This window comes from Coenobita brevimanus, chromosome 60, assembly GCF_032717465.1.
Source record: "Coenobita brevimanus isolate Jiangsu-jjx chromosome 60, ASM3271746v2, whole genome shotgun sequence".
NCBI lineage: Eukaryota > Metazoa > Arthropoda > Malacostraca > Decapoda > Coenobitidae > Coenobita > Coenobita brevimanus.
The window spans coordinates 34,949,035-34,975,858 of record NC_137013.1 but is presented as its reverse complement, the minus strand read 5'-3'; the positions used below and the strand labels follow the sequence as shown (position 1 = coordinate 34,975,858).

General features: G+C 42.9%; 1 protein-coding gene and 2 pseudogenes across 1 annotated transcript in view; 2 read left to right on the top strand and 1 right to left on the bottom strand.

Moving 5' to 3' along the window:
- Positions 1–4,905: 4,905 nt before the first annotated feature.
- Positions 4,906–5,024, bottom strand: LOC145403464 (5S ribosomal RNA; annotated as a pseudogene).
- A 5-nt stretch (positions 5,025–5,029) lies between these two features.
- Positions 5,030–5,148, top strand: LOC145403420 (5S ribosomal RNA; annotated as a pseudogene).
- Positions 5,149–14,481: 9,333 nt separating this feature from the next.
- The window catches only part of LOC145403367 (calcium-transporting ATPase type 2C member 1-like), a 39,448-nt gene continuing 27,105 nt past the window's right edge, over positions 14,482–26,824 (top strand). The window contains exons 1-5 of the mRNA XM_080275153.1: positions 14,482–14,553; positions 15,355–15,543; positions 19,880–20,182; positions 23,707–23,898; positions 26,475–26,622. Of these exons, the coding sequence (XP_080131279.1) occupies positions 14,482–14,553; positions 15,355–15,543; positions 19,880–20,182; positions 23,707–23,898; positions 26,475–26,622 (904 nt within the window). The remainder of the gene's footprint in view (positions 14,554–15,354; positions 15,544–19,879; positions 20,183–23,706; positions 23,899–26,474; positions 26,623–26,824) is intronic.

Below are 26,824 nucleotides of genomic sequence, written 5' to 3'. Positions count from 1 at the left end.
GTGTGTGTGTGTATGTGTGCAGATCCCTTAGCGCCTGGTGTGGGGTTGGCTGCGTCATGGGAGTGTAGGGCCTGTTTGGTGTTATAGTACTTTCTGATAGTGTAGGTACATGTCCCACCGGAACGCTCCTCTATTTTTCCCATTGATTCTTAACTTCACACTTTAACCTTTCGCATTTCGCGTGGTTTTGGCAGAACATCCAAGCAACGAAAAACGAGGAACCACTGTATTTTGGTAGGTGGGGGCGCTCACCATCCACTCACTGGATGTAGTGCTGCTTTGGGTGTCTGCCCTTTCCTTTCTTCCAGCCTTTCTCTTGTGTCTTTCCTTCATTCTATCCTCCTTCTGCGTATGGGTGACTTTACACTCCCTCTTTTGTCTTTGTTTCCTTCACTCTTTCCTCTTCATTCTGTCTGTGGGTGACTCTACATTGAGTGACAAGCCAGATGGTTTCCTGCACACTAGGAAACCATTTAATACACTGGGTGGTAACCATGTAACCAAATTATGGTGCCTGGTGGTTTAGTGGGTAATTAAGGTGCTCCAATCAGATTGAGCCGGTGTAGCCAAGGGAAGGTTGGGGATAGGGGGTTTTCAGGAATAATCCCCCAGTATTCCTGCTTGTCATATGAGGCAACTAAAATGGTTGGCAGAGGGTTAGTGCCCCTCCCCGGAACACAGCTAACTGAAGAGACGAACAAGAAGCCTCGGACAAGGACTGACCAAAAGATGACAACCAAGGACTGGACAAAGGACATGGTACGGATCGCGACATGGAATGTAAGGGGTGCAAATGATGAGGTGAATGACAGAGAGATTGTCCAGGTGCTTGAGGGTGTGAAAGTGGAAGTATGTGGAGTAACTGAAATTGAATGGAGAGGAGAGAGAGTGAGAGAATGGGAGTATGGACGGGGTATTTGTGGAGGAGTAGGTGAGAATGAGAAGGCAAAAGAAGGAGTGTGTATTGTTGTGAGTATAAGATGGAAGAAAAACATAAGAGAGTATGGATCAGTTGGCTCAAGGATTGTGTGGGTAAGATTGAAAGTTGGAGTACAAATGTGGGCGATTGTGTGCGTGTATGCACCAACGCAAGATCGTGCAAGCAGAGAGAGAGAAGAGCTCTGGATTAATATGGAAGTGTGCATGGAAAAGTTTGGAAGGAATGAGAGAGTGTTTTTGATTGGTGATATGAATGGTAAAGTATGGAATGTGAAGGTGGATGGAATCGTTGGTGAGTGGGGTGTGCCTGCTGAAATAGATGAGAATGGCAGCGTGTTAGTGGACATTTGTGCCGGGAGGGGGTTGGTGATAGCCAATACCCTCTTCAGGCACAAAATGATCCACAGGTATACATGGCAAGTGATGAGAAGGGTGGGTAGTGAACTGAATGAATGGAAGGCAATGATTGATTCTGTGTGTGTAGATGAAAGGATGCAAAGATGTGTAATGGATGCAAGAGCTTATAGAGGTTGGGGGAGTGGACTTTCTGACAACTACTTGTTGGTGGCCAGAATCAAGATCCAAGTAAGATGGAGAAATAGAAGAAGGGAAGGACGGGAGGAAGGAGTAGGAACAAGGAGAGTGGAAAGGTTACAAGAGGATTTTTTTTTTTTTTTACATGCCCGACTCTGGGCAAAGGCGCAGGGCCTATTTCTTGGGGGCAGTGGCCTATCCCAAAGCCCAGTAGTCCTCCTACACCTCCACGTGTCACCACTTTGGTGCTAACACCCACCGTCCATATTGAATACATGCTAGGGCTGTCTCATACAGGACTGGTGTACTGGTATTAGCGGGGGTATTTTTACGACATGTCGGCGGGTCATCTGGTAGATGAGGAAAGTCTGCTTTTTAGGAAATTCAAATCCTTAAACAGTTCCCTGCCCCAGCCGGGATTAGATCCTGGGTCCATTAGGACTGCAAGCCGCCTCTCTACCGATTCAGCAGAATATAAGAGAGAAGTGGAGGAACGATTGGGTAAATTTGAATTGGAGCAGATGGGGGACGTGGAAGGTGTGTGCAAGATATTCACCAGAGAAATATGTGCAGCATGTGATGTAGTGTGTGGGGTTATGAGAAGACGGAAGGGGGTGCAAGGAACAGCATGGTGGAATGAAGAGGTGAGACAGGCTGTGGCACAAAAGAAGAAAGCATACAATGAATGGATGAGAAATAGGGGCATGGAAGAAGTTGAGAGACAGAAGAGAGAGTTATATGTAGAAGGGAAGAGAGAGGCAGAAGAGAGACTTATGTAGAAAGGAAGAGGGAGGTGAAAAGATTAGTAAGAGAGAGCAAGAAGAGAATGGATGAGAAATTTGGAATGAATTTGAGTGTAAAGTGAAGGGACTGTAAGAAAATGTTCTGGAGAGAGGTGAAGAGAGTAAGACAAGGTGGCAGTGAAGTTAGCAGGGGAGTGAAAGATAAAAATGGTAGATTGCTAGTGGAGAAGCGAGAAAAGTGAGCAAATGGAGAGAACACTTTAAGGAATTGTTGAACATAGAGAATGGAAGTAATGTGAGTATAAGTGGCTGGGGAATGGCTGGGAGAAGGAGGGAGGTGAGAAGACAGGAAGAAATCAGTAGGATAGAAGTTGTGGAAGCAACGAAGAAAGTTAAATTGGGGAAAGCCCTTGGAATTGATGAAGTGTTTGGTGAAATGCTGAAGCATGGGGGAAGAGATAATAGTAGAATGGATATGGAAGATGTGCAGACTGGCCTGGGAGGAAGGTAGAGTCCCGGAAGTCAGGTATAATTATTCCCTTGTACAAAGAAAAAGGGGAAAAGGAAGTGTGTGGTAATCATAGGAGCATTTGTCTTCTTAGAGTAGAGTAGTATGAAAAGTGTATGATAGGATACTTATTGGCAGAGTTAGAGAAAGAACAGAGGAATTAGTTGGAGAAGAAGAGGGAGGCTTTGGGAAGGGAAGAGGTTGTGTAGATCAGATATTCATTCTTAGGTCTTTAGTGGAAAAGTTTCTAGAGAAGGGAAAGAAGTTGTATGCGGCATTCATGGGTTTGAAGAAAGCATATGACAGGGTGGATAGACAAGGATTGTGGAAAGTATTAAGAATATATGGAGTAGATGGGAAGTTGTTGAATGCTGTGAAGAGTATGTATGACGGTGCTAATGCTGCAGTGCGTGTGGATGGTGAACTAAGTGAATTTTTCTGTTTGAAGGTTGTGCTGAAACAGGGATGTGTCATGTCTCCATGGTTGTTCAATCTGTACGTGGATGGGGTAATAATAGAGGTACAAGGTAGGGTAATGGATCTTGAGTAGCCCTGGTGAGAGAGGGTAGTGTTTGGAAACTCCCTGTACTGTTGTTTGCAGATGATACGGTGTTGTTGAGTGAAGACGAAAGAGAGCTGCAAGGCTTGGTGGATGAGTTTGGGAGAGTGTGTGTGAATTGGAATCTAAAGGTGAATGTAGGGAAGAGTAAAGTGATGGTCTTTGAGAGAGGTGAAGTCAGTGAATGTACAGCGAGGTTGGATGGTGAGGAATTGGAAAATGTGAGTATGTTTAAGTACTTGGGTAGTTTGATGAGTAAGGATGGAGGTTTGGAGGGTGAAGTGCTTGAAAGGGTACAGCAGGGATGAAAGGTTGCTGGTTCCTTGAAAGCAGTGATAAGAAACAGGGAAGTGAGCATGGAAGTGAAAAAGTTAGTGCATGACAGTATTGTGATACCAACTCCAACGTATGGAAGTGAAGCTTGGAGGTTGTTGGAAGGACACAAGTCAAGAGTGAGAGCAGTGGAAATGAGTTATTAAAGAGGAGCCTGTGGAGTCACATTTAGAGACAAGCTGACAAATGAGGATATAAACGAGCATTGTGTGGATGTGGATGTGATAGGAAGCTTTATGAGGAAAACACTGAGGTGGTTTGGCCTTGTGGAGAGGGTGGAGGGTGAAAGACCGACGAAGAGAGTGTATGTGAGTGCGGTGGTGGGGAGGGAGAGGAAGAGGGTGGGGGAGGCTGAGGATGAGATGGAGGGAAGGGGTGGAGAGGTATATGAGAGAGGGGGATGTGAGTTGGGAGCAGGGCAGTGAAATGGCGGGGGACAGGGTGACGTGGAGGCGATTTGTTTGTGACCACCCCGAACGGGATTGAGGCATCTGGCAATAGATAGATAGATAGATAGATAGATATATGTATATATATATATATATATATATATATATATATATAAATATATATATATATATATATATATATATATCTATTTATATATATCTATATCTGTATCTGTATTTATATATATATATATATATATATATATATCTATTTATATATATCTATATCTGTATCTGTATTTATATATATATATATATAGTAGCAGCCGTGGCTCAGTGGGTTAGAGCGCTCTGCTCTGACCGAAGGGTCGGAGGATCGAATCCACCCAAGGGTCATTGGTAGACATCAGGAAGGGCATCCGGTCGTAAAATGCTACATGCTCCAGTCCAAAGTCCTCCGCCCAGGGGCAACGTCTTAGCCCTTCGGGGATACCTGGCATAAAACCAAATTATTATTATTATTTTATATATATATACAGTATATATATATATATATATATATATATATATGTATGGTAAGACCTCACTATAACTGACTAATTTGGGCCCATTCCATTCTGAAAAATGCAAAATTCCAATAGGTGCGACATCCAGACTTCCCCCTGCTAACCCAGACATTTTCCGATGTATCAGACATTAGTCCGAATTGCATGAACGGTTTTGAAACTGTTTTGACTACCATTGCAGTACCGTACTGTGTTATAACTTCACTACATTAATTCATTCATTCATTCATCGCCAGACGCCATGTATCCCAAACGGGGTGGCCAAGGGCTTAGAGTTAATTGTTTTACAGGGATGGACACTAATCCTCCACCAACCTCAATTGACACGTAGGGATGTCAACAGCATCTGGTGTTCCCAGGTGGTCACCCATCCAAGTACTAACCAGACCCAATGTTGCTTAACTTCGCTGATCGGACGGGAAGCAGTGTACTCAACTACATTAAGCAAATGGTGTAATATGTATAATAATACCACGTTGAGTACACCGCTTCCCGTCCGATCAGCGAAGTTAAGCAACGTTGGGTCTGGTTAGTACTTGGATGGGTGACCACCTGGGAACACCAGATGCTGTTGGCATCCCTACGTGTCAAGTGGGGTTGGTGGAGGATTAGTGCCCCTCCCTGTAAAACAGTTAACTCTAAGCCCTTGGCCACCCCGTTTCGGATACATGGCGTCTGGCAATGAATGAATGAATGAATACTGTACTGTACACTGATAAGCATGTCTTTTATTTACCTTATTGTGGTGAACATAGCTGAAGTGGTCAGGCAGTCTGGACTGCTTCTGGCGTTATCAGACTTTACGATATGTAGGAATTTAATCTGGTAGCTCCTTGAGTCCGATAAAAGCGAATTCCGGTCTATTGAATCAATTATATCGAGGTTTTATTGTGTATATATATATATATATATATATATATATATATATATATATATATATGTATATATATATATTTATATATACATATATACAGTGCTTGTCAGAAGTATCGAGCGCCCATGGCTGGGCGCGCAATACTTATGGCCAAAAAAGAATCACCCGTTTTTGGTAGTAAAAATTGAGCCAGAAGTTTGCGGTGCTAGCATGACGTCACGGTACCCTGAGGCCTTCCTACGCGCTAGTTGGTTCCTGTCTCAGTTGCCTCCGGGCTGCCTGAGAGAGAAGAACTCCGCCGCGTCTCCCTCTCTTTTCGCACCATTTTTTACCGAGTGTCCCGCAGTGTTTTGGCTTTCATCACTTTGTTATGTCACCTACCCATGAACTATCAAGTGAAATCATATCCCAGATCATTGCTCTGAAGGAGGCAGGCCACCAAACGAAGGAAATTAGTGAATTGGTTGGCGTGGCTTGATCGACGGTGCGTAGGTGGTGCGCGCATTTTCGAGTGGAAAACAGTGGTGACATTCCCACAAATAAACCACGGTCTGGTAGGCCTAGGAAAACTTCCCCGAGGTCTGTTAATGTTTTAAAACGTTCAGTGGAGTCTAGTCCTCGTGTGAGTGCAAGGAAAATCAAGGAGAGCAACCCGGAAGTGTTTGGTGAGGTTTCTGTGCTCACAGTGTCTCTAAGGGTCCATGAACTTGGTTACACAAGTCACAGGCCTGTGAGAAAGCCTCTTCTCACTGGTTACCAGCGACTTCGTAGGCTTGCCATTGCTAACAAATACCTTAACTGGGGTGAGGAGCAATGGTTGTCAGTGTTGTGGTCTGATGAGGCAATGTTTAGTGTAACCTGTAACAGAGGAGCACGTGTGTACCGGTGCAAAGGTAGTGACCCACTTGACCCACGGTACGTTGAAAGCACAGTTAAACATCCTGATTCACTCATGGTATGGGGTTGTTTTTCTGGTAAAGGTTTGAGGAAGCTTGTTGTGCATCCCAAGAACTGCAGAGTGAATCAGGACGTTTATCTGGAGCTTCTGTGTGATCGAGCTAACAGGTGCACGAGTGTTTCAGCAGGACGGTGCACCTGCTCATAAGGCCAAATCGGTCACCAATTGGCTTTGTTACTGCGAGGTATCATTCATGACAGACTGGCCAGGAAATAGTCTAGACCTCAACCCGACAGAAAACCTCTGGTACCTCGTAAAGAAGAATCTCCAAGGGAAGGACGTGAGCTCTCTGCCTAAGCTGGAAGCCGCCATTCGTGACTCCTGGGACAAAATACCCCTCCAGCACCTCAGGAACCTTGCCTTTTCACTTCCAAGACGTCTCAGGTCCGTGAAGAAGCATAAAGGATACCCTACGAAGCACTAAAGGTAATTAAAATGCATTATTTATATGTTTTTTCAATGTTGAAAGGTTTGTTTTGTAGGAGGGACGCAGGGCGCTCGATACTTCTGACGAGCACTGTATATATATATATATATATATATATATATATATGTATACAGTACCCTTGCATCCAGTACACATTTGTCCAGTACTATTTTCATCCAGTATGATCGGCAAAAAAATTATTTAATATATTAATGCAGTACAGATTTGTTGGGCTAGTACGGATTGACTGCGCAAAGTGGACCAAATCCGAGGATTTCTTCTCTAGTGTAGACGTGCTGCGTCCAGTACTGCTACCCACGCGCGTGCGGGAAGACGGCCAACACTGAGGAACGTTTCCCTAGTACTGCCACGTCAGTCCAGTACGCCTTCCTCGTGACTCATGGTGTGTGCCATTCAAATTGCAGTATTGCACTTCCCTCTGATGACGAAGACGATGATGTGTCAGTGAGTGACTATGAGGGATTTATGAGGGAGGTTGGGGCAGAGAGGCCTCCTGAGGATCTTGAAGGCCCTCCTCCAGAGGGTCAGTAGGACCTCCCACAGCCTCAGAAACCCCTACCCTTTCCTCCCCAAGCACATCACCACTTACCTTGAAGGTTGGTAAAATCTTAGTTTTGTCAAAATGTAGTTAAGTAGTATTTTGGGGGGACTTTTTCAAGGCTTGTCTGACATTATTCATTTTTCCCGTACGGCCTTTTTTTTTGTCCAGTACGGATTTAGACCAGCATGATACAGTCATTACTCGTTTTACAATGGGGCTACATCAGGTCATACCTTATCGTATACCGATTTTATCATAAATCGGGTGATTGAAACCCATTATAAAAGGGGTGTTACATCATTTCAACTTTCCAAAGTCACCTAACCAAGACTGAACCATAAATGACAACCCACCTTCATTCCTTCCTGTGCTGGTCCAAATCGTCCCCCCCGAGGCTGGAGAACAACCTGTGCTTACAGGCACTAGTTGTCAGCCTGTGAGTCAGACAGGAACAGGTTAGGGGGAGGGGAATCTGGCCCATACCTGCACCAACCTTAGCACTGGGACCCATACCTGCACCAACCATAACACTGGGGCCTACACTGGCACTGACCTTACCACTGGGCATACAAATCCACAGAAGTAATCCCTTAATTCACGCGAACTTTTTTCATGTGATTTCGGTTATCCACAAATTTTTCGTACACTAATTAAAACAGAAAATTATAGTATTCAAATAAATAATTTTAATATACAAGAGAAATAAATAAAATATAAAAATGCCTACCTGCTGCCCATGAGCACACGTGTGTGTATGTGTGTGTGCGGGTGGGAGGTCGGTTGTTTGCCAACATGGGGCCTAAGCGTAGTGCTAGTGATGCATGTGGTAACACGCCAAAATGGACTCGTAAAGTGATGTCGCTGACAGAGAAAGTTAAAGTGTTAGACAAACTTAGGGAAGGAATGTCGGCGACAATTTGCCGTCAGGATGATTCCCCGTCATTTATTTACATACCAGTTTATTTAGCAAGTACAGTATACTAGTTTTTTTACTTGTATGAGTTATAAAATCTCCCTGAAAATTAGTTATTAAAGTATTAATTAATTAATAACAAGCATATTTATAAAATGACAGGGAATCGTCCCGGGTGCGAATTGTCTTGACGGGGAATCGTCCATGTTTAGATGGTGAATTGACTTGACGGTGAATTGTCTTGGAACCGTATGTTTGGGGTGAATGAGTCAACTGTTCGTACAATAAAGAAGGCAGAACGTTGCTTACGGGAGGCAGTGAGGGCTAGTGCACCAGACTGTGCAAAAGTGTCTCCACCTATGCCTGTGAATTGTCTCGGAACTGTATGATTGGGGTGAATGAGTCAATTGTTCGTACAATAAAGAAGGCAGAATGTAGCATGTGGGAGGCAGTGAGGGCTAATGCACCAGACTGCTAAAGTGTCTCCACCCACACCTGTGCCTGGCGCTTTCCGATGGCAAAATCTTTATAGCGGGTAATTTATTGTAAATAAAATTTTGGGGTGGAACTTTTCTATTATCGTTGTAGCGAATTATCGTAAACCAGATCATTGTAAAACAAGTAATGACTGTAGTACTCTCTGAAAAAAATACCTTACTGGACGCAAAGGTACTGTATATCCATCCATCCATCCATCCATCCATCATCCAATCCTATGCTGCCCCATGAGAACCGTAGGAACCTGGGGCTAGGGAAGTTGGTCCTGACGTTTAAGATGAGAGTGACCAGCCTCACTTATCCCTGAGTGGCATTACATGAGCAATAAACCCAAACCACCCCATGGATATGAACCTTCACCAGTTCAATCTGATTGGAGCACTGTAATTACCCAATAAACCACCAGGCGCCAAAATTTGGTTATATGGTTACCACCCAGCATAGTAAATGGTTTCCTGGTGTACAGGAAACCACTTGGCTTGTCACTCAGTGTAGAGTCACCCACTGGCAGAAGGAAGAGGAAAGAATGAAAGAAAGAAAGACAGGAGAGGGAGTGTAAAGTCACCCGTAGGCAGAAGCACGAGGAAAGAATGAAGGAAAGAAAAACAGAAGAGGATGGAAGGAAAGAAGGATGGATGAGAGGAAAGGGCAGAAATCTGAGAGCAGCACTACACTGAGTGAGTGGTTGGTGAGCGCCCCCACCTACCACAAAGGGTACTGTATAGAGAAAGAGAGAGAGAGAGAGAGAGAGTGCCACCACAGAGCTTTCTCAAACACTCATTCATATTACTTACTTTCAGCAGAATTAAATCATATGGCCCTAGCTAGAAGAGAAAACTTAAGAGTTGTCCTGATCATGAAATGGCACAAGTATCAATACACTTCGACCTCTATGACTTATTCAACTGAAAACAGTTGTTTGGTGTTAGTTGGAAATGGATACCATAAATGTCATGATTGTGAGAGGGTTAACTGGTTTAATATGTTTTAATTCATTACTATTTAGGTAATAAATCGTAGAAGTACTGGCGATGCCAGCCTTGAAAAGTAGTTTAGCTGTGTCATTGGTATACATAATAGTATATGATAAGGGCCTGAGAAAATGCCATATGCAGTTGTGTAACTGATACAAGTAGCAAGTTTATCTTTGACAACACGTACAATATTCATTACCAAGTGTCCGATTTCCAGCTGTCAGTGCAGTTTTCTCACTCTCCACCCCTTCTTTCTCTCTCTTTCTCTCATTTCTGTATGACCAGGACTTGGAGTATTCAGTATTTTCCAACATGAAATGTCTTTAAGCATCCCCTGTAGGACTTTCCCACGAAGTGAACCTTTTAATACCTTCAGTATCCTGTGTTTTGCACTGCCATCTGAATAGGTTAGAAACAAATGCTCATTAACTCCAAGTGATGAACATTCCTAGAGCTGTTTGAAATTGTCTTGTATTTGTCAATATATGATCCAACACTAAACAGCGACACCACTCCCAAATTAATTGAGACAGGTTTAGCCTTTTGACGGTATGAGGTTCGCCTAATGGGAATGATATTATTTGGCATTAGTCAGAAAAAAGAAAGTTTAATGCTGTTCCTTTATGAGTTAGCCTCTCTAGAATGTTGGTATCTTTAAAAATTTTACCTTCATTGCTAGACATAGAGTACTGTATATGAGAGTCGTGTATGCTTACTTGTACGGTACTTTGTTTTTCTTGTTCTGGGAGAAAACTCTGAACTGTACTGTTGCCATGCCCATATGGATTGATTGATTAGGCTAAAAAGATTGTGGTAACATAACAACAGAGGTCATTGCTGTTGTACAACAGGAGTAAAAGCAGAGCAAGGATAGCAGAAATATATACAATGATCCCTTGGTTATCGTGCGTAATTGGTACTGTGCCCAATGCATGAAAACGAAATTGCCAGATGCCTTTATTCCATAAGGGGGTGGCTGCAGACAAATTGCCTCCATGTCGTCCTGTCCCCTGCCATTTCACTGCCCTCCCCCAAGCCCACCCCTTCTCTCTCATATACAGTACCTCTCCACCCCATCCCCTCATCTCATCCTCGGCCTCCCCCTCCCACTCTTCCTCTCTACTTCGCTCACATCACTCTCCTCATTATTCTTTCACTCTCCATCCTCTCCACATGGCCAAACCATCTCAGTGTAATTCTCCTAACGCTTTCTGTCACATCCACATCCACACCACAGTGCTCTTTCAATTCCACATTTGTCAGTCTCTCTTTCCATGTAACTCCACATGCTCCTCTCAAGTAATTCTATTTCCATTGCTCTCTGTGTCATCCCAACAACATCCCAGCTTCACTTCCATCATTAGAGTTGGTATCACAATGCTATCATGCAGCAGCTTCTTTTACTTGCATGCTTACTTCCCTATTTTTTATCAGTGCTTCAAATAACCAGCAACCTTTCTTCCTTGTTTACCTTTCCAAGCACTTCATCCTCCAAACATCCATCCATATTCATCACAATACCCAAGTACTTAAGTGCACTCACTTTTTCCATTTCCTCATCCTCCAACCTCACTGTACATTCGCGTCCACCTGAGGGTCATTGATAGACATCAGGAAGGGGATCTGGTCATAAAGTGCTACACTCTCCAAAACCAAAAGTCCTCTACCCAGGAGCTAGGCCTTTGCCTTTATTGAAAAGAGGGGACATGACTTAAAAAAAAAAGGATGTGTTTATCGTAATTGGTTCCGGGCACCCCATTTGTAAACTGTTGAAATGCTGAAGGCCTCAGGAGATACAGGAGTTGGTTTAATTATTGATTTGATAAATATGATTATGAGTGTGTTGTCCCAGACCAGCTGAAGAGTGAGATGGTAAATTTGTACAAGGGGAAGGTTGGTGCCCTGCCGAGAGGAAATTATAGAGGCATAAACTTTTTGACTAAATAACGAAGGTAATGGAGGGAGTCCTCGAAGGTATGTTAAGAGAAAAAGTGAATATTGATGAGATGCAGTTTGGGTTTATGCCAGGCAGAGGAACCATTGATGCCATGTTCGTTGTCTGACAGCCTCAGGAATAATATATAGGAAAGAAAATGGAGCTGGAGTGTGCTTTGTTGATTTGGAGAGGGCCATTGACAGGGTCCCTAGGGAGGTGGTGAAGTCGGCAATAAGAAAGGAGTAAGTGGTTAGAGTGTTTATTGCTATGTATGTGGGTGCATGCACTCAGGTGAGAGTGAATGGAGATTTGAGTGATTAGTTTTCTGTGGAACAGGGATCCATCTTGAGCCCCTGACTGTTTGTCGTGGTGCTTGAAGCTCTCTCACTTGACTTCAGAAATGAACTCCCATGAAGGATGTATGCCAATGATTTGGTGTTGATTGCAGATGAAAGATTTAGGAAATGGAGAGACAGAATGGGGCACAAGGGCTTGAGGGTAAATGCCGATGAAACAAGAGTGACGATGTCCAGGGCTGGTGACAGTACTGTCAGAGCAGAGGGAGTGTGGCCATGTGCAGTTTGTCGCAAGGGTATGGGAAATACAGTAACTCCTTATTGTACAGTGTTTATGATATTTTTGGGTGCATATGAAATACAGTGGTATAAGAGGCAGACTGCGAAATAATGCTGATTTTGTTTGTGTGCAGTGTGTCGGGGAGAGCGTGTAGAGATTGTCATGTGTGAAAGGATTGATCTTGCTGGAGATTCTCTTGAGTGTGTGGAAGAGTTTTGTTACTTAGGGTAGATGTTATGTGCTGGAGGTGGGGCTGGGGTTAGCTCTGTGGCTAGGGTAAGGAGTGGTTGGAGGAAGTTCAGGGAACTGTTATCCCCTGATGTTGAAAAGGCTCTCCCTTCAAGATAAGGGATATTTTTGTGCAGCATGCATTGAGAGTCTAATGCTGTATGGTAGGGAGACCTGGGTAGTAAAGGAAGAGGATATTCACAGGCAAAAATGTACAGAAATGACAATGATTTGATGGATGTATAGTGCATCCTTGAATGCAAGGCTAGGGGGGGTACTAGGATTACAGTTGAAGAGCTGAAAGATAGGATGGAACTGGAATGTATTGGTGTTGTGATGAGAAGGGGTAGATTGAGATGTCTTGGGCATGTTGAGAAGATGGAGGTTGACAGTTGGGTGTGGTTGGTGAGAAGTGTTAATGTCGGGGAAAGTGTTGCAAGAAGCAGCCCGAAAATGACACAGGACAAGGTCATTAGAGTGTGACCTCAGGGATAAGGGACTGAATTGGGAGGTTGCCAGAGACTGAGCAGCATGGAGAGCTGCCATTAAATGACCAATGCTGATGCATGCAAGCATGTTAGAGCCTATATAAAACAACACGATACAGTTCAGGATAAACAGTTTAGACCTACCTAATAGATACGTACTATAATGGTACGTATCAGAAACACACAGAGGCATGGTTAGGTAATAGAAAAAGATGAATAGGGCACAATAAGGAAGAAACTCATACCTGAGATGGGCTTGAGGTAAGGAGTTCTGAGGCTAGTGGGTGGAGAATTGGTGGTCTTCACCACCATGGATTATCTCATTTAGTAAGAGTTCATTTTTGAATCCCTCATAGCCATCAGAACCACAGATTTTGCACCATCACTGCCAGCACAAACCAGGTTAGATGCGCAGTAACAAAGTTTTTAAAATCAGAAATGTGCAGTAACAACAGAGTATAGAGCTTCACATAGCAGTGATTATGAGTCACTATAACCAGGTGGTAGGTGGGGGCACTCACCATCCACTCACTCGATGTAGTGCTGCCCTCGGGTGTCTGCCATTTCCTCTCCTCCATCCTTCTTTCCTTCCATCCACTCTTGTCATTCCTTCATTCTTTCCTCATTCTTCTGCCTACGGGTGACTTTACGCTCCCTCTTCTGTCTTGCTTTCCTTCATTCTTTCCTCTTCCTTCTGCCTGTGGGTAACTCTACAATGAACGACATGCCAAATGGCTTCCTGTACACCAGGAAACCATTTACTATGCTGGATGGTAACCATATAACCAAATTTTGGTGCCTGATGGTTTAGTAGGTAATTACGGTGCTCCCCAGTGAAGGTTTATATCCAAGGGTTGGTTGGGGTTTATTGCCCACGTAATGCCAATCAGGGATGAATGAAGCTGGTCACTCTCATCTTAAATGTTAGGACCAACTGGGCTCCTATGCTCCTCATGGGGCAACGTAGGATTGGATGATGATGATAATGACTATAACCACGTGTTCAATAACCAAGGGATTGCTGTACAGATATATACATGTACCGTCAAGATACTTAAAACACACAGCCTGAATGTGTATTGTAGGATTGCCTGCCATGTCAAGTATGTGCGGGCCAGCCTCTTCATTACGGTCATTCATATACTATACAGGACCCATATGTTGTATTATCTCTGTTCTTTCGGATCACCTAGCATACACAGATTTCTGTACGTTTGTGTCATGAATTGGAATCAGAAGCTTAGCAGTAATCTCTCAATTATCCAGACGTCCTGTATCCGACCATGCTTCATATCCTTATGTTAGGCCTTGGCTCTGTTCTGTCAGTATCCAAAATCTATGTCCGTATCTAAACATAAAATTTCCTTTGTGGTCAGTTGGGCAACCTGCAAAATAAAAAAATCGATTGGGTGGGTGGCTTCCCTCTCTGGTGCAAGTGGGTAAAACTGTAGCCCCTAACTCACCAGCTGAGCAACAATGGCTGTCTACCTCCTCACCGAACTGTCAAAGTTCCCTGGCCAGCTGGCTGTCCTCTCTGGCTGCATGTGGGTAATGGACCCTAATCCACCCACTGAGCAAAAATAGCCGTCTACCTCCTCACCGAACTGTCAAAGTCCCCTGGCTGGCTAACTGGCTGTCCTCTCTGGCTGCATATGGGTAATAGACCCTAACCCACCAGCTAAGCAAAAATGGCCGTCTGCCTCCTCACCGAACAGTCAGAGTTGCCTGGCTGGCCAGATGACTCCTCTCGGACGCTCCCGGGCACATGCGGCCCTTTGCCTCCCTACCAAATGGTCAAAGTCACCTGGATGGTTGATAGAGACATAGCAACACTTTGTTCAGTAGCAGGCCTCCATCACCTTGCCTCACATCCCCACTCATTTCCCAGCTCCAGTGGGTGGAGGAGGAGGAGTTTTCCAACATTTGTTAAGTGATTACCGGTACATTAGCCACTAGAACACACAAGGTTACTGTACACCTGCTACTGTACAGGCTTGCGGGTTACGAAACCTGTCCGCCGTTCAGTGGGTGGTAAGTACAGTCGAGTACATTACTGTAACTATTAAAATTCTTTTTGTAGCCTTCATCTTCTTCATTGCCTTTTTTGTGGATTTTTGTTGTTTTTGCATTATTTTTTTTAGTGTCTAACATTATCCCAGATACTACCATGTGTGTTTTGATGTCTAACTGAAAGACCGAAGAACACTACCAAAATTAGGAGGGGTGCTGTACATATAGGTAGGGTCTGAATGGGATTGTTCTGTATCCAGACATCGTCTGTATACAAATGTACCGATGGCTCAATGAAATAGGATAATTTAGGGATAACTGTATCTGTTTGCTTTACAGGTTCCACTGACATGCCAGTGCTTGCGAGATGGAACCCTCCGGGAGTACCAGGCACGGGAACTGGTGCCAGGAGATATTGTTCACCTTAGCATTGGAGACCGTGTGCCTGCTGACCTTAGGCTCACCTATGCAGCAGATCTCACCATTGATGAGTCTAGTTTTACTGGTGAAACAGAGCCAGCTGCTAAGGTAGGTTGGAATACCTGGATGTTTCAGTAACACTGTATCACTGATTAATATTGTAGCGTACTGGGAAAAGGGGATGGTAAGTACAGTATTATACAGTAATCTCTCATTTGTTGCAAAGTTTCTGAAAACAGCCACTCCTGCAGATATTTTTGAAGAATACAGACCCATCTAAAAAGGCTTTTGCAACCATAATTGAACTGTGTAATTGACCAGAAAACCCTTTGTTGTGTTCTTGAACATCATCAGACATTAAAATCTGCTTGTTTAAAGTGTATTTTCCAGATTATTTAAAAACATATTTTGATAAGTCTTCCCAAAGTATACCTTAAATTTGTGAAATTTTTATGACTACCTTAGAAGCTAAGAAAATGCAATGAGTTTGATAATGTTGGCAAAACTTTGGTATGGGGAATCCAGTGTACATCCCTGGTGTTGTATTTTAAAAGCAGTTTATTTTACGCTTACACTGATGGGGAATTGATGTAAAAATGTCTAGAAATAATGTAGATTTTGTAAAGAAATAAATGTGCTGATCCAGTATTACCACATCCTTTTTTCTTGTGAGAGGTCCATCTTTTTTAGGTTTTAGCTACACATTATAGAATATTAGTCTTGTAGGAAATGGCTGCTTACAAATATTGATCATTGTAGTTGTGAGGAACTAATTATCTTACTGAACAGTAAAATTTGAGTCCAGTCATGCTGTGATAAAGTGAACAAGTTAGAAGGACACTACAAGAGCAGGTTAATGCATCTTAACCCTTTAACCGCGGGTGTCATTCCAGAATGACACTGCAAAAACTGGACCAAACCGCGGGTGTCATTCTCGAATGTTTGTGAATATTTTGAATACCCCGCGTTTTTTCCGTGCGCCAATTGTTTCAAGGGAGAGTAGCTATTAAGTTCTTTCACTCCAGCTGACCCCCACCTCCCTCCTCCCCCCCCTGGGGCCCCACCTCCCACCCCCTGGGCCCCCCACCCCACCCCGGACCAAACACGCATCATTATCTGTCCAGCTGTGTGAGTGACAACACTGCTGATGTGGAATTGAAGTGCAGGCAATTACAGTGCCTTTTACCTGCCTCAGTGAACACAGAGTGGGTGTTTATCATATGTGCAGTGTTCATATATGTTTATAGTATTATTATCAGAATGAGGTTGGCATTTGGTAATGGTGTGTGAGCGAAAAATAGTGATTACAACACCGCTGATATGGCAGTGAAGTGCGGGCAATTACAGTGCCTTTTACCTGCCTCAGTGAACACAGAGTGGGTGTTTATCGTATGTGCAGTGTTCATATATGTTTATAGTATTATTATCAGAATGAGGTTGGCATTTGGTAATGGTGTGTGAGCGAAAAATAGTGATTACAACACCGCTGATGTGGCAGTGAAGTGCGGGTAATTACAGTGCCTTTTACCTGCCTCAGTGAACACAGAGTGGGTGTTTATCGTATGTGCAGTGTTCATATATGTTTATAGTATTATTATCAGAATGAGGTTGGCATTTGGTAATGGTGTATGAGCGAAGGTAATGGTGTGTGAGCGAAAAATAGTGATTTTAGATCGCTTACTTCTAATGGCACTGCCCATCCAGTGATAGTCAACGAAATCATGAAACCTACATCATTGCAAAGCCGAAGGTTAGTACTTTCTAATGGTACCTTATTTTTCGCTCTAGATTTATTCTGTGCAGAGTTATAAAGGTTTAAAGTTTGTTTACATTTTGGTTGAAACCCCCACGGGAGAGGACAGTCGGGGCAAAACAATGCCCGCGGTTAAAGGGTTAACATATACTGTATATAGATTGTCTGCCCATCAACCAGCTTGAGCATCTTGAGCCCTGTTTGGTTTCACTCATCCTCTGGTGAAAGTTATCCTATTCCCTCCTTTCACATCAGCAAGAGTTGATGCATAAAGATGAAAATGTTGATTTTAAATGCCATGCTTAAAAAAAAAATAAATAAATAAATAAATAAAGTCCATCCTAGGAAGACATAATTTACCTGCATTCTACTTTTGTATAATATTCTGGCTACTGCCTACCCTCAAAATTGTTGGACTCTTTTGTAATTAGATGTCACTATCTTGTTTAGTTAATCATATCAACAGTCTTGGGCATACATGTGCCAGACTTCTCTGTTGAATTTTGCATGAAAATAGCAAGTTTGTCAAGCCTCGGATTTATTACTGTACCTGCAAGTTTTAAAGCTCTTTGGTAATTCTGCTAAGCATTTATGCTAAACACTATTTTGCATTATGTGTGCCAGACTTCTTTGTTGAATTTTGCAAGAAAATAACAGGTTTGTAAATTTTTGGGGAGTCAGTAATAGTATACTGTACTAGAAAATTTTAATAGCCTGTTATAAGTTCTGTGTACTGGTTTACATATAATTCTGAACATTGCATAATTAGCAGTTTTGTGAATCACAGCTGGAATGAGTGTTTTTCTTATGCTACCATCACCGCCGTCACTACATACTCCTATGATGTGGAATATTGTTATGGTTACCTCTTATGCCTGGGTGAGTTTTTGTTTTGTACAGTCATACCTCCTTGATCGCGATTAATAGGTATGCCAAACTACCATAATAATGAAAACATGCAATAACCAAGTCATCATCATCATTAAATAAAGCAGGAAATTGGAATACAGTGAAAGTAATTGATTCAGGACCCATGGGCTTTCACTGGCTATTTTACCTAATAATCGAGTATTACTGTAACTCCTAAACAGACTGGAAGGACTGAATCAATGATGTTACTACTGTTCTTGATTGTGAACCAGATAGTCTTTTCTCTTTATAGTTCTCTTAACTAGTGAGCCAACATCTTTAGCAATGAATTTTTTTCTGAATATGAAACTCCCATTCTTAACCATTCCTAGCCATTAATTTCTGTCTGTGTGATCTTAACCATTCCTAGCCATTAATTTCTGTCTGTGTGATTAGACACTTTTCATGTTTCATTCTTTTAGTTAAATTTATCATTAAACAGTTCTATCAGTGGTTCAGTTTATTCTTAATTACTACCCTAGTCAAAAAACTTGTGGTAGGTGGGGGCACTCACCATCCACTCACTCGATGTAGTGCTGCTTTGGGTGTCTGTTCTTTCTTCCCTGCCTTCCTCTTCTGTCTGTCTTTCCTTCATTCTTTCCCCTTCCTTCTGTCTGCAAGTGACTTTACACTCCCTCTTCTCTCTTTCATTCCTTCATTCTTTCCTCTTCCTTCTGCCTGTGGGTGACTCTGCACTGAGTGATAAGCCAAATGGTTTCCTGTACTTTAGGAAACCATTTACTATGCTGGGTGGTAACCATGTAACTAAATTATGGCACCTGGCAGTTTAGTGAGCAATTAAGGTGCTCCAGTCTGATTGAACTTGTGCAGGTTTATATCCTAGGGTTGGTTGGAGCTTATTGCTCACATGATGCCACTCAGGGATGAGTGAGGCTGGTCACTCTCATCTTAAATGTCAGGACGAACTTGCCTAGCCCCTGACTTCTGTGCTCTTCATGGGACAACACAGGATTAGATGATGATGACGATGATGGTGCTTTCATAACTGGCATCTACTGAGGCACTTAATAAGTGAGTGTAAAGTGCATAAGCATTATTACATTATTGGGTCGTTTGCTTGTAGAAGTCAGTCACCTCCAAGGCACACCATTACCATAGTGACCAATAATTACCCAGTGATCTACCACACTGGCTGCTCGTATTTTCACATACATGTGTATTTTCACTCACCCATGTGGGGGGGGGGGATTTAATGCAGTAAATATTTTTATTACCAAGTGTGCTAAAAACAAAACGAGAAAACAGTATTGTTGTGTTTGTGTTGTTAACCCCTGCTGGGCTGATTCTATGTAAGGTAGTTTACATCTCCTGAGTCATTGTTTTATAACCAATGTAACTTCTACCTCATATGAGGGATGCAGCTTGGCCTGTGCAGACCGTCATTATTGCCACTTAAGAAGTCTTCAGCATGGCAAGGGTTAATTACACTGATAAATGTTTGCAGCTTTTGCAGAGGTAGTGATAGCACTCACTGCAATGGGGGATGCAGTATTTCTGCTACATCCTTTGATGTTCCTCAGTTTTTCTCAGAGCTTAACTGCAGCCAGCACAATATTACCTCCAGTATTGAAGATACTGGATTTTTTTTCAGTAGACCATGATGAAGATAAGCCATAATAACAAAGCTAGCAATCAAGGAGGTTTGACTGTACTGTATGTAGTCTTATTTTTAACCACGCACGTCTTCAAACCAGACAAGTGCTGGATGTGTTCATAACATCATATTTTGTTGCCAGCTGCTGATTGCTCTTACTTATTCAGGTTAACAGTACCATCACCACCAGCACATATGGATCCTCATCCTCTTCATGTGAAGCCTCGGTGGGCAACATGGCATACATGGGTACGTTTGTGCGTACGGGACGAGGGCGGGGCGTGGTAACCAGCACAGGTGAGCGGTCACAGTTTGGGGAGCTGTACCGCATGATGCAGGAGGAGGAGGCCCCACGCACCCCACTCCAGCGCAACATGGATGCACTTGCCAAGAAACTCTCTATCTTCTCATTCTGCTTCATTGCAGTTGTCTTTGTTCTGGGCCTCTACCAGGGCATACCGATACAGAAGGTGATTATAGTGCATTATGCGTAACCTGACAGAGAAGTTGTCATTTTGTAGCTTGTTTTACAGCTCAGTGGAAGAAAAAGATAATATTACATCATTCCAATTTTTCCATAACACTTTTGTGACTAGTACTATATGATAGTATTAACTCCATCTGTATGATGATGCTTATATGTCATCATTCTTTGATCTATGACATATCTGATGATGTCTGTTTGTTGTTATAACTATAGTATGTCATACTTAGGCCTACTTTGGAATGTTGCATTTGTTACCAGGACTTCAAAAATGAAGGTCAGATATGGTTGTTGTTTTGTTTCTTAACCCTGGTCTGCCTGACTGAGCAGATCTGTTGACTATGGGTAGGCAGCTGCCTCTATGGGGTTGTCTATTACACCATTAATGTTGTGCCTGTGTTTTTGTGTGGCATGGGCTGTGCAGTGTACCATTAGATGTGTTTAGTTGTGTGGACGTATTCTGCAAATGGGACACTTGCCATCACTGATTCCACTCATTCTGAATCAAAGCTGGTAACTGAGGAAGGCTGAATGACATCCTGATCTAAGCCTAGGTACCAGGGGAACTCAGTAATTTCTATTTAACCCCTATGCGCCGATTGATGTGTATAGCCGTCACGATTTTGGGCACAGAGCAACGCCGGTTAACATGTATAGCCGCAAGCATCTTCCCACCACCCTTTGGACTTTAATCCTTACTCATTGACAGGACCACCCGGAAATGTTGGGATACTTTCATTTGAAGGAGGAAGAGTTGATGAGTCTTATGTATCTTTAATTTTTTCTCTGGCTGTTATAGTTTGGCAGATATTAGGGTTTGAAGTAAGGGTATTTTTCTTCCATCACAGATATTCCCCATAAGGAGGAGCTTGCGACATCAGAAACTCCCCGGCGTGTAGGGGTTAAGGAATCTCTGATGGATAAGTGCTGGAGGGGACTTGTAGCACAGTTTTCTGATCAAGTTGTTGTATTGCCTTTCATGCAGTAATAGTGGTAGTAGTAGCGATAGAGTAACCCTGGTCTGTTTGGCTGAGCAGACCTATCAACCACAAGCAAGCAGTTGCCCATTGCAGGGCCATCTCGTGTGGTGAATTGATATGTCCTTAAGAAGGACAGCACCTCACAGAATGTGAACATTTTGTTCCCGGAAGGACACTGCATTTGTGTCTCTTCACTGTGTTAATAGGGGCACCATAGTAGGTTCGACAGCTCCCCAATATTTGGTTAAATGGTTACGAAGCATTCTTATAAATGGTTTCCTGGGTTATAGGAAACCGTTAGGCTCGTCGCTCAGTGTAGAGTTAGTCACCTTTAGATGTAGGCGGCACCACCGCATCAGATGTGTGGATGATGGTTGCCATCACCTCTCCTGCATGTGAAATGGATATATAAATGTTTCTTCATTGCTAGTGTTGGGGTGTCAATTCAGATTTTAAACAAGTAATAATAAAATAACCTGTGACAGACTGGAAATCCAAAGTGCAGTCCATGTGTAAAAACAAACAAATATACATATTTTTTAGTTTTTCACAATTGCTTTTGTGTCTTGCTGATTGATAGAGGATGTGCCAGAGTATGTGTATATCAATTTGTAGTTTGATGTATGCCGTAGTTTAGCTGCCACAGTATTTTGAAGTTTGTTTATATCCAAGGGAATGGGGTTTATTGCTCACGTAATGCCACTCAGGGATGAGTGAGACTGGTCACTCAAATGTAAGGATCGACTTGCCTACCCCTGGGCCCCTACGCTGCTCATAGGGCAACACTGGTAATTTCAGGAGCTGAAAAACACGCACATTGTTCGTTCATATTGTTTGCATTGTTTTTTAAGGCTAAAACACGCATGCCTTGGTCACCCAGTGGTGGCGCAACATGCTGCTCAGTCCCTGGCAGCCTACCTGTTCAGTCCCTTATCCTTGAGGTCACACTATGACCTCTCCCAGGTCTTTTTCGGTCTCTCTTGCAGTCCTACGCCCAATGTTCACACTTCTCACTTTCTGCACCCAATGCCATCCATGCCATATGCCCAGACCATCTTAATCTACCCCTCACAACACCAATACACTCCTGTCCCATCCCTTCCCTCAACTCATCAGTTGCAAACCTAGTTTCCCCAGGCCTCGCATTCAAGGACACATTATGCATTCACCAACTCATTGTTACTTCGTTATGTTTCGGCCTACAAATGCCCTTTTCCTTTACTGCCCTGGTCTCACTGCCGTACAGCATTACACTCCTAAAACATGCCTCATACAAAGATCCTTAGCATGGAGGGAGAGCCCTCGCAATGTCAGGAGAGGCAAAAGCTTCCTCAAACCACTCTTTACCTTAGCCCCATCTCCAGCACATGCCATGTCCCACAAATAACAAAACTCATCTGCACACTCAAGAAATGTACCAGCAAGATCAGTCCTTTCACGCATGACAGTTGCTACGTGCGTTCCTCGACACACCACTTACATGAAATCAGCATTATCTTGCAGTCAACCCCTAATACCACTGCATCTCTTATGCACCCATATGTCACAGATACTGCAGAAAATGGAGTTGCTGCCCACACCCTTGTGGCACATATAATACTTTTTCCAGAGACCAGTACTGAAGAGACCATGCTGCAGTATGGGTGTGCAGATTTTCAGCTCAATATCTGCTGTCATTTAGCTGTCAAGAGCTTGAATATTTCAGTATTTAGAAGGTGGGACTTAGGCAGAAGTGCATCTACCAGGAATATTTGTCATAAATAAATTTTGTGAGTACAGGGAAGGGTGCATGCATAAATATCATGGAACACAGCTCAGTATCTGTGTTGGTGTAGCGGTAGTGAATTTTTGGAATTTAGTGGCTGGGACCTTGACCTTCTGCCATACCAGTGACTAATGAGGTGCACATAGGCTGTGGCTGCACATCGCAGTTGATAGGTAAATTGCTGTTCAGAATTGCAGTGCATAGATCACACTGAAGATAACTATCACTAAAAGTAAGCTCATGTTGATCTTGGTTGATATACTCTTTGTTTTCATGTTGATTGTTGCTTTGGCTGTTTCCCACTCATTTACCACCGAATGGTCATTTGATATTAAGAACTTGGAAGTGTTATGTTAAAGTACAGTTCACACATTTATCTCAATTTTTGTCACAATAAAGCAAAAAAAATATGAGTTATCATTGAGGATTACAATGCACAGGCCATACGTAGGATAAGTATGGCATACTGTCTCTCAAGGTGATGTAATGATTGTTTTGGTGGTGGGTTACAGTACTCCTGCAGATCATAAAGTCTTTTCACCATAATGATTGTTAAATCAGAAGCCTGATAATCATTTGCCAGAGAAGGGTGTTAAAAATGAGCAACCTTTCAAGTTAAATGTCATATTCTAGAAGATTGTATATTGTAGTGGAGAATGCCCATAATGAAATTACTGTACATGTGATTCTTTTCTTGCAAGATTTTTATTTGTAGTGTGTGAACTGTGTAATTGTTGTAGTAAAATTTTGTTTGATTTTCATCAGATCTTCAATATTGCGGTGTCACTGGCAGTGGCAGCCATACCAGAGGGCCTTCCCATTGTTGTCACTATGACGTTATGTCTGGGAATACGACGCATGGCTCAGCGATCGGCACTTGTCAAGGGTCTACACACCGTAGAGACACTGGGCTGTATTACTACTGTCTGCTCTGACAAGACTGGCACTCTTACTAAGGTATACTTATCTCTCTCTCTCTCTCTCTCTCTCTCATGTGTGTGTGTGTGTGTGAGAGAGAGAGAGAGATTTTCATACTGAAGGGCTAATTCAATAGCTGAATCACTGTTCTGCCCAACCTAAACAAAGAATATTCTGTAAGTATCTGCCTGATTTAACAAGAATTTTTTCCATATTTCTGCCAATATCACCCTAATTTACTGATTAGAAGATAATATTTTTATTAATATCTAATTTTAGACAAGTCAGTTTTGAGAACTGAGAATTGTTCATGAAAGTTGAAAAGGCAGAGAACTGAGTCTACAGTGATTTTATCTTATTTTGATAAATGTGACAAGCAGAGAGTAGTTCTTAACCTTATGTTTGTGCCTTAACTTGTGTATACCTTACAGTTTATTTGTTATTTGTTGCAGAGCTTAGTTTACAGCTACCTATTTCTATATATCTATTTCCAGACGCCTCAATCCCATAAGGGGTGGTGACAGACAAATCGCTTTGATGTCACCCAGTCCAGTGCCACTTCACTGCCTTGCTCCCAACTCACACCCCCCCTCTCTCATATACCTCTCCAATCCATCCCTCCATCTCATCCTCAGCCTCCTCCTCCCTCTCCCCCGCTCCACCTCACATGCATACACTTTCCTTGTTAGTCTCACACTCTTCATCCTCACCACATGGCCAAACCTATCTATCTATATCTATCTATTGCCAGACGCCTCAATCCCGTTTGGGGTGGCCACAAACAAATCGCCTCCAAGCCGCCCTGCCCCCCGCCATTTCACTGCCCTGCTCCCAGCTCACACCCCCCTCTCTCATATACCTCTCCACCCCATCCCTCCATCTCATCCTCGGCCTCCCCCTCCCTCTTCCCCCCTCCACCTCACTCACATACACTCTCTTCGTCAGTCTTTCACCCTCCATCCTCTCCACATGGCCAAACCACCTCAGTGTGTTCCTCATAACGCTTCCTATCACATCCACATCCACACCACAACGCTTCTTTATATCCTCGTTCGTCAGCCTGTCTTTCCATGTGACTCCACAGGCTCCTCTTAAATAACTCATTTCCACTGCTCTCACTCTTGACTTGTGTCCTTCCAACAACGTCCAAGCTTCACTTCCATATGTTAGAGTTGGTATCACAATACTGTCATGTAGTAACTTTTTCACTTCCGTGCTCACTTCCCTGTATCTTATCACTGCTTTCAAAGAACCAGCAACCTTTCTTCCCTGCCGTACCCTTTCAAGCACTTCACCCTCCAAACCTCCATCCTTACTCATCACACTACCCAAGTACTTAAACGTACTCACATTTTCCAATTCCTCACCATCCAACCTCTCTGTACATTCACTGACTTCACCTCTCTCAAAGACCATCACTTTACTCTTCTCTACATTCACCTTTAGATTCCGTTTCTTACACACTCTCCCCAACTCATCCACCAAGCCTTGCAGCTCCCCTTCGTCTTCACTCAACAACACAGTATCATCTGCAAACAACAGTACAGGGAGTTTCCAAACACTATCCTCTCTCACCAGGGCCACTCCAACATCCACTACCCTACCTTGTACCTCTTTTATTACCCCATCCATGTACAGATCGAACAACCATGGAGACATGACACAACCCTGTTTCAACCCAACTTTCAAAGAGAAAAATTCACTTAGTTCACCATCCACATGCACTGCAGCCTTCACACCATCGTACATACTCTTCACAGCAGTCAACAACTTCCCATCTACTCCATATATTCTTAACACTTTCCACAATCCTTGTCTATCCACCCTGTCATATGCTTTCTCCAAATCCATGAAAGCCGCATACAACTTCTTTCCCTTCTCTAGAATCTTTTCCACTAAAGATCTAAGAATGAATATCTGATCTGCACAACCTCTTCCCTTCCTAAAGCCTCCCTGTTCTCCAACTAATTTCTCTGTTCTTTCTTTAACTCTGTCAATAAGTATTCTACCATACACGAGGTGGCCAAACCACCTTTGTGTATTTCTCCTGTCGATTTCTATCACATCCACATGCACACTACAGTGCTCCTTCACTTCCTCATTGGTCAGTCTGTCTCTCCATGTAACTCTGCATGCTCCTTTCAAATAACTCATTTCCACTGCTTTCACTCTTGACATGTGTCCTTCCAACAGGGTCCAAGCTTCACTTCCGTATGTTTGAGTTGGTATCACAATACTATACTGTCATGCAGTGACTTTTTTACTTGCATGCTCATATGTGTTCCTTGGATGTCAGGAAGTGGGTTGGTGGAGGGTTAGTGCCCCTCCCCTTAAAACAACCAGTTCAAAGTCAAACAGCCACTCCTTATGGGATTATGGCATCTGGCTATAAATAAACAGATAAATAGATAGTTAGCAACACCAGATGATATAGTTCAGCTCTTATGGAATTGTTGTAGACAAAAGGTACAGTATATCTCCATAAGCCCTTTTACAATACTGCTTAAATCATCATCAGCCAGATAAGTGTCATCATATTTTATTCTGAGTAAAATACAGTATCCAGTGCATGATTAACAGCAAAAGGGTTGAAATATATTATTTTGTTGGACTAGAATGAAATGACAGTCACCCATGCCATGACGTCTGAGGGTGATGAATGTCATCTCACCGGCGTAGGATACTCGGCAGACGGTCAGGTGGTGTTCCAAGCCGGCTACTCCGACCTGGCCAGTGAGGCGCTAACAAAACTTCTAGAGGCAGGTCAGAAGACTCTCTCTCACCAGACGTACATTTTTTTTTTCTTATTATTATTATTATTATTTTCATTATGTCATGAAGAGCATGTATGAGGAGGCTAAAGCTGCAGTGCATGTGGATAGTGAATTGAGTGAATGTCTTCATGGTTCTTCAGTCTGTATATGGACGAGGTTATTAAAAAGATACTGTTCAAGGTAGGGTAATG